This window comes from Sesamum indicum, linkage group LG7, assembly GCF_026168435.1.
Source record: "Sesamum indicum cultivar Baizhima isolate 11 linkage group LG7, ASM2616843v1, whole genome shotgun sequence".
NCBI lineage: Eukaryota > Viridiplantae > Streptophyta > Magnoliopsida > Lamiales > Pedaliaceae > Sesamum > Sesamum indicum.
In genome coordinates, this window is record NC_142663.1 from 8,924,456 (window position 1) to 8,936,970 (window position 12,515).

The window sequence follows — 12,515 nt, forward strand, 5'->3', positions numbered from 1 at the left end:
TGATATTAACGAAAAATTTGAATGAAAACCCATATTTACCTATAATTGACTTACAGATCTATTACATGTCAACAAATAATTTTTTTCTGACCAAACTACTCCTAAAAGGATGAAAATACATCATAACACATTGTGAGGATCTGCATCTTCACACTTTTAAACGTAGTTTGGTTAGAAATTTTTTTTTGATTTGCATTAAGTCAATAATAATTTTTTTTTGAGTAAATATGAATTTCCATTCAATTTTTTGGTAATATCAATAAATTTTATAAATTTTGACTAATAGACATATCTATTTATCAAATAGAAACAAACAATCAAAAACATTGAACATAATCTCTCAAACCTCATGAGTAGAATCTAATTTTCCCTTACATATATAGATATCAAATACAATAGAAATTTACGACAAGAACACAATCCATATGTCAAACATCCCAAACTCAAGTGTGATAAATCTATATACTGCACAAATTATCTCATCTCGTGTACCACAAAACTTTGTGTTTGGAGTTGTTGAATACATAATCTGCGTACCTATACATATGTGTATGTGCATGTGCCTATTCGGACAAACAACTTCTAGTGTCTTGAACCAAACTACCTTGAAGACCGTTAATTAAGAACAAGTCTAACTCCAAATGTTGATCCCACCTTCTTCTTCGCTCTATTCAATCCGTACCACCTCTTCCTCTCCTTTCTCCTCATCACATATGCATTTATACATCACAGCCCTCTCCCACAAAGCTTCTTATCTTCGTGTCGGAAGCCCAATACTACCTACATAATATGCATCCTTGGGCATTGTCATTGAGAAAACCCTCAGCACAGATTCGAGTTCTCGCGTCTCAAACTCTGTATTCTCGCTCTATTTTCACAAAATCCAACGCCCCGGTGCTCGGATCATCGAGGAACGGTGAGAGGAGATACTATGAGAACGAGAGCAAGAACGGTCGTTCGTCGTGGTTTCTGGAATCACTTTTGAGATCAGTGTCTTATGGGGTGGCGGTGGCTGGCTCGAGCTTAGGCCTTTATTACTGCTCTTCATTTTGTAGTCGAGATTCATGGGTGTCGTATGCTGATTCCGAGAGTACTCAAAGGGCGGAGCCCGACAAGAAAGATACCTTTTTGTTTAAAGGTATTAATTTGTCTCTTTATGGAAAATTTCTCGTTCAAATTAAATGAAACAAAGATGTTTTTCTAGATTATACACCAATCATATGATAAATACAATATACTTGTCATGTAATTAGTTTAGATTTAATCAAGTTGAGTCCGAGTTAGAATTTCCCCACTTTATGCTTTCGATTTTCAATGCAAATTAAACTTACGGAGGCTTTGTCGTTTGATGCATTCTTTAGGTCATTAGATGGTGTTTCGCTCTTTCTTAAAAGACTTCATAACTTTTTTTTTCTGAAAAATATAAGGTTAAATTACAACAACCTCTTTAATGAATACTCTCTCGTTGTTTAAATAATATTTAATATCCTTTGTGTTTGTATGAAATTATGTTATTTTTTTATGAAAGTTTAAACTTGTCAACTTTAACCTTCAATATTTTTTTTTAAAAAACAACTTGTAAAAAAAATTAGACAGGTGGATGAAAAACTTTAAAAAATCATAAAAAGATTATCCACTTAGTCATAAAAAAGTTCATAAAAAATATAAAAAATAAATTAAAACTTAATTCTTAGTACACAATGACATTTTGATGAGTCACTACAAAAAATGGATGGAAAACTAACAGTGACTAACGAATTGGACTAGTTGTTAAATGATTGTTAAAATCAGGAGTTATTAATAATTTTTCAAATAACAAGAAGGGTATTCGTAATTATGCCAAATCTCAAGAAAGATCAATCTAATATATCCAGAAAATAAATTCCAAATACTTTGTAATATCTTATAGAATACTTTAAAGAAGACTAGAGTTGCCATAATATGTACGAATTTCCAGGTTTTTGTATCATTGTAACTAATTTGCTGTAGATTACAGGTTAGGTTATTGTTCTATATTCAGCTCATGTTTGTGAATTATATGCCAACTTTTGAGGAATTTCGATGCTTCTGTCGTTCGTACAATAACCTTTCGTTACTGCAATTCCAGATGCATACAGGAGAAAAGTTTTCTTCAAGTATGAGAAACGCATAAGAACACGAAGTCCCCCTGAAAAGGTAAGAATGCTTAGTTAATTAGCTCTAACATTGCGTAGCAAGCAAATAAATAGCTTACAGCGACCTCCTGCGAAAATCGAAATAGGCACAACTGTCATGAAGAAGCATTTGACCCCTGCAGGTGAAGATTGTTGAAGAATTAAACCAAGTCAAGAATTCTAGATTTGTTATTCATGTATTTAGATGAATACATGAATGTGTCATTTCATATTATCCATACATGCATGGGAATTTTGACCTTTCTTTTAGTGTGGGTTTAATGTTATTTACCTCTACGTAATATTGCATACAAATAAATTATCCCCTTATGACAAAATAATAGCAATTAAATCCCTATAATTTTTAAAATAAAGAATTTACTTCCCCGTTTAAGAACGTAAATTGTTTGATTTTGAAAAACACCGGAGATAAATTGTTGTATTTTTTAAAACATATGAAGGTAAAATTGCTATTTTTTTTTCATAGACGATAATTTGCTCATTTGAAGCATTACAAGGAGATTACTTGCATTTTTACCCTTAGTGCAAAAGTATTTTGTGCCTGCGTCAATCTTTATAAGGGTAGTTTGGATTTAGCCCGAAATACTATATAATATGATAACGATAATAGCAGAAAGGAGAACCAACAAGAAAGAAATGGGAGACGGAATGAATCACATTTAGACCCTATAATTGGTGCATGTTTGATCACAAATAAGATTACCTAGTTAAGTTTTGTTTTGATGATTTTGATAAGGTGTTCGAGTACTTTGCATCATACAAAATGCCATCAGGAGAAGCGTACATGACAGCAGCAGACTTGATGAGAGCAGTTGTTCCTGTATTTCCTCCATCTGAAGCAGGTGCTGTTAGGGGAGGATACCTGAAAGGTGAAACCGTCACCAGCGAGCTGCATTGCCCTCCTTCTGAATTCTTTATGCTGTTTGATACCGATAACGATGGCCTTATCTCATTTGCAGAGTTAGTGCCATTTCAAGATTATATCTAGCAAAAGAAATGTTATTTTGGTGATGAACTGACGATCTAAGTTCGTTTTTAACGTTTTCTTTTCTTTGTATCTTTATTGCAACAGGTATATATTCTTTGTTACAATACTGAGCATCCCAGAAACAAGCTTCTCTGTTGCATTTAAAATGTTCGATCTTGATAGCGATGGGTATGTCTCTCGTTCTTTGTGAGAGTTACATAATATAACTTTTTGTCATTGTTAATCACTATGGCCTGAAGTGAAAAAGTGGCTATTAGCCGTTGTTTCTTCAAGGAGGCCAAAACAGTAGCCAGAATATAAGAGTTTGCATTGGTCTTATGTGATCATTTAGATATTATTGATCTAAAGATTTCTATCATTTAGCTGATGTTTTGTGACATACCCTCAAAATATAGTGCAGCATAATGAAGTTAATGCAGTAAATCAATTCTTTTACAGACATTGTAAACAAACTCAAAATGCAAAGACCTGATGTTTGTTTCATAGTAAACTTCGAAAATTCTAACTGAAATATCCAAGTTCTGTAAGTGTGGCTTTACTTCATATGATTGCCGAATTTTCTTGAGTGGCACTTCTTCACAGAGGCATAGACAAGGAGGAATTCAAGAAGGTGATGTCTCTGATGCGTACTCAAAACAGACAAGGGGCGTCGCACAGAGATGGTAAGAGGACAGGATTCAAAGTCACAGGGCCTGTGGAGAATGGGGGGCTTCTGCAGTATTTCTTTGGAAAAGACGGAAACGAGCGCCTTGGACACAATAGATTCGTCAAGTTCTTGAGAGACTTGCACGATGAGGTAAATATTGCAAACAAGATCTGATCATATACGAAAAGTGTTTTGTTTCTCATGAAGTTTTGGTTCATTAATCAACAGATGCTGAGGTTGGAATTTGCACATTACGATTTCAAGTCACAAGGAACCATTTCTGCCAAAGATTTCATCTTGTCAATGGTTGCGTCTGCCGATATGAGGTACATAAACAAGTTTCTTGATCTTGTCGACAAGCTGAACAATGAGGAATCACTGCGAGACCTGCGTATTACGTTTGAAGAATTCAAGAACTTTGCTGAGCTCCGGAAACGATTAGAGCCGTTCTCCATCGCCCTTTTCAGCTATGGTAAAGTGAATGGCCTACTGTCAAAGCCTGACTTCAAAAGAGCTGCCGATAAAGTACATAGTCCTTCCCTATTCTTGCGCTCTCTTGTTTTAAGTATGTCGTTCTTTTATAGCTCATTGAGTTTCTGTCTCTGGTTGAAGGTTTGTGGTGTCTCCCTCACCGATAAAGTTGTTGATTTGGTGTTCTATATGTTCGATGCAAATCGGGATGGGAGCCTAAGCGCAGATGAGTTCCTGAGAGTGCTAGAGAGACGAGAAACGGACATTTTGCAGCCACGGGAGGAAGGACTAGTGGGCATGATATCGTGCTGGTTGGATTGCACAAGGAACTGTTCATCAAAGAAGTTGCTCTAATTGAAGTTGTGTATGTAAAGAAACAGGCAAAAACTGTTTATGAACTCATAAGACTGTCCATAATGTAGGTATTGCCTCTGAATGCAGTTTAAGTCACTGGTAATAGTTCTTTGTTATAGACGATAGCAAGTATTCTGAGGTAGATTTCGACGTTCTATACGATCTATTTAAGCCGTATATTCTATTTTTCAGAAATGCGGTGAAATACTCTAGTGAAGTTTATAAGGCAATGCATATTGTAAATTTCAGTATATGAAGATTATCATGTCTGGAATAATTTCTGATCATTTTCTCAAAATGAGTATATGTAAATTTTTCATATTGAAGATTGCAGCAACTATCTCCATTGTTGTGTGTGTTCAACTTTAATAGAGGATCAGCATATGTAGACATAAAACCAATTAGCTAAAGGAAGACAAGGGCTATTTACAATCATAAACTAATGTAGGATAAGAAGAAAACTAGCACCTGTTCAGGTGTCTTAAATGCCCAACTTGCCAAGTAAAAGTTTTGGAACTACGAGCGTTGAATAGCTTTGGGAGTGTGTCCGCCGGCTGAAATGCAGACGGTATATGCTTCTAGCAACTATGATGGCTTGAATTGGCTCTCGAGAAAATGATAATCTATCTCAATATGCGTTGCATCGCTATGAGGGCGGATGTGCTAGACTACTCTCTTTGTGGAGGCATACAATTTTCTTGAGTGTAGGAATAGGGGAACTCTAGTACTAAAGACATTAGGACACTCATGCAGCAGAGGCATGGAACTCTCTCGTGGCGGAGCCACCGGAGCACTATTGGGGCACTCTCACGGTGGATTAGATGACAACAGTCTCACAGTAGAGGTGCAAGGGGGTGCTATGATAGCAGAGGTAGGAGTGTGGTGAAGCTGCAGGGGCGCTCGTACGACTCAGATTCGTGGCGAAGTTAGGAACTTGGTCTACCCTTGTCAATTTAATAAATATTGCAATTTTATCAAAAGAAATATTAAATTAATATAATTCATCATTGCAAGTTAAATACATTTTATGACATAAATACAACTAATTCTTATAATTATTACTCCGACAACGAGGGGCGAGTTACGGGTCTGCGTAATCTGAAAATGTTGCAAAATCACTTCATCATTGATATCAGCAAATATCTCTCTCTCAATATAACAAATCACCAAGTCATGCAATTATTCATACCTATTTATTTCGCAATTCGATTTGATGATGGTCATTGCCAAAAAAGTTCTTTCTACAAATGTAGTTGCCACCAGTAAAATCAACGTCAGTTCAATAAAACGATATGCCAATAAAAAATTACATATTTTCTAGTTTCAACCATCTTACAAGAAGACTCGAAAGATCATGACAATTTGAAAACTCATAACTTCACGTTGTATTGAAAATATATGTTTAAAGCTGGTCTTTCAATAAAATAATATCATAAGAAGAGAAATCATTAGAATAAATCTCACCAAGATGAATGAGCATATCACGATCGAATTTGGCAAAGGATTTTCTTGAGTCAAGACATGATATGCGTCTGAGTATTTTCATTAAGGACACTCCCAACAGTATCGATCCTAGATCTTTTCGTACAAATTGTGTATCTCCAGAAAGTTTTTCCTATTTCTGGAAGTGGTCGACTCATCATAACCATGAAAAGCAAGATCTTACATCGATAATTGTATCATAACATGTGAAACAGTTGTAATTCGAGTTCGATAAGCTTTCACCATCTTTCGGTCTTGAGATGAAAAGACATTAAGAACACTCTGTCTTTAGTTCATAAAGTCCTCTACTTGTCGCCTTGCATAATTGTGAGCACTACCAATCCCATCTACATGTTCTTTAAAGATATCATTTACCCTATTCCAGTGGCTCAATCCAATCGTTGAAAAGACATCACCTTCATATTTTGCACATTTCCCCAATTGTTTAAAAAGATAACAATACAGATAAAATATTGCATCTTTTATTATACTATATTCAACCAATCATCTTTGTTGAACTAGGCAGCTCTAAAGCCCCTCCATTTATTTTCATATTATTTTTTAGAAAAAAAGTGTCCAGTTGGTTGACACACCCCTTTCAGCAAATACTGTCTTATGACCGTATCTTTAATTGCAACATCAATTCATCAATTAATTTTCAGAGACCAAGATCAACAACAATATTATTTGAATTAAACTCATCAGGAGTTCTTTTTCGAGTAATAGTACTTTTAGAAGAACTAGAAATATTAGTTCTTGTTTCCACATAAATCTTGTTTCTTCCACATTCAATCTTATTTGTTTCGATGTTGTTTCTAGCTCTATGTAGCAAAACATCCTACTAAATTTCATGGTCTCTTAATAATAAATTTATCCATACCCTGAAAATTGAAATTAACCTACATTCATATAATCATAAATTTCATAATTAATTTTTATATCTAAGCTTATTTATTTGTCTTGAAATATATATATATGAAGAAAATAATAAAAAGTAACAGAAAACATAAAAATAAAAGCAATAGAAATTTTAGAGAGAATTGTAATATGGAGTTGAGAAAATCACAAGATGAAGTAAACTGTTTTTCTTGACTAAGTGGAATATTCCACAGAACTATATGGTTCAAAATAGTAAAGAGCTATAGTATCTATGAAATTGATTTTTGTACAAGTTAAGAGAAGTTTCTTTGTTTTTTACACAAGCAGCTGCATTGGCTTTGGAAGTTGTTGCCATTTTTTTCTTTTTCTTGTGGTAGTTAATAGTGATGAAGCAGCTGCCAATGCCATTTGTCCTCTAATATTTACCATGGGCTAAGTTGCTTTGTGGACTATTATAAAAAAAACAGGAAAAAAAAGTTAATGGGCTTAGTCAAAGTTAAGTGATGGGCGAGCAAGTAACTAATTATATTATATTTATATAAGATCAATAACATGTATGCAATGCAAACCTACCTAGATTCCTTGATAACTAGTAAAGATAGAATCTAAGTAGAGTGACACCTGGGGATGTAGCTCAGATGGTAGAGCGCTCGCTTAGCATGCGAGAGGTACGGGGATCGATACCCCGCATCTCCAACTTCACATGTATCCTTTTCATATTTTGATGAGAAGCTCCACAGTTGCTAATTATAAATTCGGAACAATAGTGTTGTATCCACTCATATCCCACTCAACTATTTTAAGCTTTCTCCTTCAATTCCATTTATGTATATATGGCTTCATATTTTAGTTGCCCTCATAAAAATATTTATCTCTTCTTAAATTTTATTTCGATTAAATTAATTAATTCTTAAGAAATTAAATTTCATATTATATTTGCGATATTATTGTCATTGCTTTAAGAAAGATGTTTCTTTTTTCCTTACAAAAGCCATCTGTGCCTAGACGAGGGTTTGGCATGGATCCCTAGACTACAAGAAAACAGACTTTCAGAAGCCATTATTTCCGTCGCTAATACCATTAGCGACGGATAAATTCTGTTAGAAAATCTATTGCTGAAAGCCCAATAGCTAATTCCGTCGCTGAATCTATCACTGTATTTTTTATGAAAAATTATCTGTCTTAAAATCTTTTTCATTTAACAAACGAACTTAGACAAACCGTCTTTAAATTCGTAGTTGATCTATCTCAAAATCCGTCGCAAAAGATTATCATATGTTGTTCTCTCTTCATCTTTATTTTTCTGTGACTGATCCTATCACTGAATCCGTCTTTAATTTTGTAGCTGAAGACAAAGCTCCCTTTTAATTCAATCCCTAATTTTTTTAAGCAAAGCTGAAATAAAATGAGATTAAATACCTGGACAAAAAGAAATATCACAATTATAACAAATGAAACAAGCATCAACTAAAACCATACAAAAATTAAGAAACCAATTAATATACTTAAAGTGGAAGTATGAGAAATACTATCATTGTTTACCAAGAAGACTTGCAATTTTTCATGTTCACAATTATACACCAAATACAATCATAAAAATATTTGAAATATCGCATCATTCAAGAGCTTGCACTCTTTACTTAAATCCAAGGATAATCACTATTTAAGCTCCAATACTCTTTAATTTGCACCAAGATCAGAAATTGCCTAACGCTTTGCACCAAAATCTTGTTGCTCATTGGGTCCAGATCCACTTGCAAACCAGCGATTGGTATATCCCACCTCTTGAATTAATTTGCGTACCATTTCTTCAAACTCCACCGCCCTTCTTTGTGCATCTTCTTCCTTCCTCCTTGCATCTTCTTATCTCCTTCTCGCATTTTCTTCCCTCTTCCGCGACTCCTCAAGAGCCTGCTCCAATATCTTTTTACTCTCTGCTTCTCGTCTTAAAAGTTCTTCTTGCATTTTCATAGTTAACTCATTATATTTCTCATCAATTACTTTCATTAACTCATTATATCTTTCTTCAGACTCCCTAGGTGGTGAAGTAACAGAAATTCTACTAAATCAGAATATTATCCGTCTTAAAATATGTTCCATTTTAAGACGGGAACATTTTTCGTCGTTAAATCTGTCTTTGAAAGATTAAATTTTTTGACGGATATATTTCCGTCTTTAATTTCCGTCTCTGATAGCCTGCTCTCTTATAGTGCTACCCGTTTATTGTAATTTCAAGAAAGCAACAATACAAAATAGAAAGCTACTTACTCCCTTTACATTAAGAAGTCGTATCTAATCAAAATCTGAAACTAGAAAAACGTCTGTCTAATGCTATCAAATTAAGTGCAACACCTTGAAGGTCCGCCTGCTCTAGAATCTTGTTTTGTGCCGTGTCACAAGCCATGTTTGTAAGAAAGATGTTGTCAATTTTTTTTCTTATTTTTTTATGAATTAGAGATTACATTTTCATTAAACTAATTAGAATTATTTGAATTGAAAAAATTAATTAGTATAAAAATATTTCTTTTGTTAAAATTTATTGAAAATGGATTTAAGGAGCCTCACGTCCAACCAACAAGAACCGACAGAATTTCTTACCATTAAATCCGACGACTCCTATCTTGAAGTTACCATGCACATGTTTTTTAATTTCTTTTCAATTTCAAAATTCCAAGTAAATAAAAATGGTGACGGGACCTGGGCATGCACAGTCCAAGAAACTGATCGTATTGTTGAAATCGAAGTTTTGATACGAGTCAAATATCGAACCCAAATTTCTTGATCGATATTTAGTATGAAATTTTTAAAATATCAACTTTTGATTCTTGACAAATTCGACCTAATGGAAAACCGATTATTTAGCATAATTCTATTATTTATATCATTTTTATGTATAAAATATGTAGTATATATATTGGAATATGATGTTTAAACTTTTTTCTAGGAAAAACTCGATTAATCTTTTATCAAAAATCAAATCTTCTTGAAAATTATTTGGCCCATGACCTGAAACGTAGGCCCAGTCCTGGCCAATTAAAAACTCTCGATATTTTAAGACCCAGCTCACTTGGCTCTTTTAGTATAACCTTACCCAACCCTGGTAACTCGTTTTATTTAACCTTAATCCCTCATTCTGCCGTCTTCTCCCTCTGACCCTTCTTTTCCCTCTCTTCTCTCTATGTCTCTCGTTTCTCCCCATCTATTTTTGATGGACTTGAAACCATCTCTCCACCGCCTCTTTCTCTCTTCCTCCTTAATACCTATAAATGGCCTCCATGGCCTCTGTCCTTTGTTCTTAGTGAACTGAAATCTTTTAAAAACATAAGTGGTGGGTCTTTGTGGTCAAGTGAAACTGGTTGTTGTCTAGTTGTTGAGCAACCGTGAGTTTTGTGTTGTCGGCCTTTTGTGGCTATGGGCTTCAACTCACTCGATCTGGCTCTCTGAGCCTAAAACTCTTACTGCTTTTGTTCTTGTTTATAGATCTATTACTTTGTATGAAATTTGTACTATTCTTCATATTGTTGTATGTATCTGGCTTGTAATATAAAGGGTTTCGTACCCATTATTGTGTCGTAATAGTTTGGTTAGGGTTTGAGATTCTGGGCTGTTTTCTGGTGAGATAAACTCCCAATAATGGTATCAGAGCAAATGCTCTGTCTCTGACGACGATACGGTAACATCTTTCCCTAACTCTTTAAATATGCTTTAATTAGCTTTGTGCTATTTTGGTCCTTGAATAACTACTTTGTGCATCCTTATTTTTTCTACAATGTGTTTTTGGCTTTATTCTTTACTTATTGTTTTTCAGTTAAACATATATCAAAACCCCTTTGTTAATTACTCAACTGGTCGAGCCCTTGAGAGGTTGTCGAATATTTGGATTGAGTATTAACTTGGGTTCTATGGCAATTTGCTGGGAGGCGAGCGGAGCATAAGGTTTCTAGACCTTCGGTACTTATGTCCGTGGGTACGCCACATTGTGACCAATGAAGAGGCTCGGGTGATGATGAGCCCCGTGTCAGATGATGAGGTTAAATTAGCTATATTTTATATTGCAACTGATAAAGCCCCTGGGCCAGATGGGTATACCTCGGGATTTTATCAAGCCGTGTGGCCTATTCTGGGTGCTGAAGTGACGCAGGCTGTTCGGGATTTCTTCACCACTGGCCGACTCTTGAGACAGGTGAATGCTACGGTTTTGACACTCATCCCTAAGGTACACAATTTTACACATGTATCGGACTAAGCCAGAGTCCGTACGAGTGCTCAAACAGGGACTTGATTTATTTGGGGATTTGTCCGGCCTTCGGGTCAGTGCCCAAAAGAGTAGCTTTATTATCTCACCGTGAGCTATGGGGATCCAGGATTTGCTGATTGACCAACTCCACTTCCAAGAGAGACTTCTGCCAATGAAGTATTTGGAATTTTCTCTTATCTCATCACGGCTCACTATTTCGAATTGTCGACCCTTACTGTTAAAACTGGTTCAGCGCATCAAAGAATGGGAGGGCACGACTTTATCTTATGCAGGACGAGTATAGATTATTAAATATGTTCTTACTGCCCTTAGCATGTATTGGGCATCTGCTTTTATTCTACCCAAAGGCATCATTCGAGAGATAAAAAAGTAGTTGAAGACCTTCTTATGGAAGGGATCATCTACTCGAGGGTATCCAAAGTAGCATGGAATTATGTATGTCGTCCTATTGATGACGGTGGTCAATGCTACTTTTAGTCGCGCACTTGTAGGACTCAAATTGTGGCAGAGTATTCGCGCAACCGAGCTTCTATTTGGGTTGATTGGATCTATCATACACGCCTAAGACATGTTACTATCTGGACGACCCCTAAGCGATGGGGTTTTTGGGGTTGGAGGAAACTCCTTTGCTTACGGCCACTTCTTCGGCCTTTTATTCATTATTTCATAGGGGATGGAATTACTTTTTCTTTATGGTTCAATCCTTGACATGATCTTGGTCCACTCATCCAGCAGTTCCCGCAGGGCCCTCGACTTAAAACACTATGAAGACGGACAAGGTTGCGATTTTCCTTCTAGATGGGCAATGGTGTTGGCCCTCTATCACTGACACTCACTCCCTACAGCTTTTGCATTCCCTTCCACCCATCTACGGAGGGGCTAATCGCATCCTTTGGCGGTCAAGAGATACACAACTAACAGTTGCTATGATGATTCGTTCACTAGGGAGTGAAGGGCCAAGGTAGGTTGGGCTTCACTATTGTTGGGCCGCTTCAAAACCCCTAGACATACTTTTGTGTTATGTCTGGTGATCCTTGCTAGACTCTCTACTATGGATAAACTTTGGTTGGCTCATCTTAATAGTTCCTGCATACTTTGTTCTGATGATGCTGATGAGACCCATGATCATCTTTTTTTTCGCTGCACTTATTCGCGTGGCTGCTTGAGGGTGATTCGACGCACACTGTGGTTCGATTGGCCAAACCGAGCTTGGGCTACTGACATCTTATAGGCTGCTCGCAGATGGAGAGGCAAACATTATGT

At 35.8% G+C, this 12,515-nt stretch overlaps 1 protein-coding gene and 1 non-coding gene across 2 annotated transcripts; both read left to right on the forward strand.

Moving 5' to 3' along the window:
- The first annotated feature begins 625 nt into the window (after nt 1–625).
- Nucleotides 626–4,899, forward strand: LOC105166421 (calcium uptake protein, mitochondrial). The gene is made up of 7 exons (XM_011085763.3): nt 626–1,138; nt 2,108–2,175; nt 2,911–3,134; nt 3,247–3,330; nt 3,745–3,958; nt 4,037–4,333; nt 4,421–4,899. Exons 1-7 carry the CDS (start codon nt 790–792, stop codon nt 4,631–4,633), a joined length of 1,449 nt encoding a protein of 482 aa, XP_011084065.1. The 5' UTR covers nt 626–789; the 3' UTR covers nt 4,634–4,899.
- Nucleotides 4,900–7,617: 2,718 nt separating this feature from the next.
- TRNAA-AGC (transfer RNA alanine (anticodon AGC)) lies at nt 7,618–7,690 on the forward strand. Its single transcript has one exon. It is a non-coding gene; the product is annotated as a tRNA-Ala (tRNA).
- The last annotated feature ends 4,825 nt before the right edge of the window (nt 7,691–12,515 follow it).

Excerpts from the sequence above, each read along its gene's own strand:
- LOC105166421 (XM_011085763.3), top strand. The coding sequence starts at position 790 with ATGCATCCTTGGGCATTGTCATTGAGAAAACCCTCAGCACAGATTCGA. Across the intron at positions 3,331-3,744 it reads TTCGATCTTGATAGCGATGG|AGGCATAGACAAGGAGGAAT; the intron begins GTATGTCTCTCG and ends ACTTCTTCACAG. Across the intron at positions 3,959-4,036 it reads TGAGAGACTTGCACGATGAG|ATGCTGAGGTTGGAATTTGC; the intron begins GTAAATATTGCA and ends ATTAATCAACAG.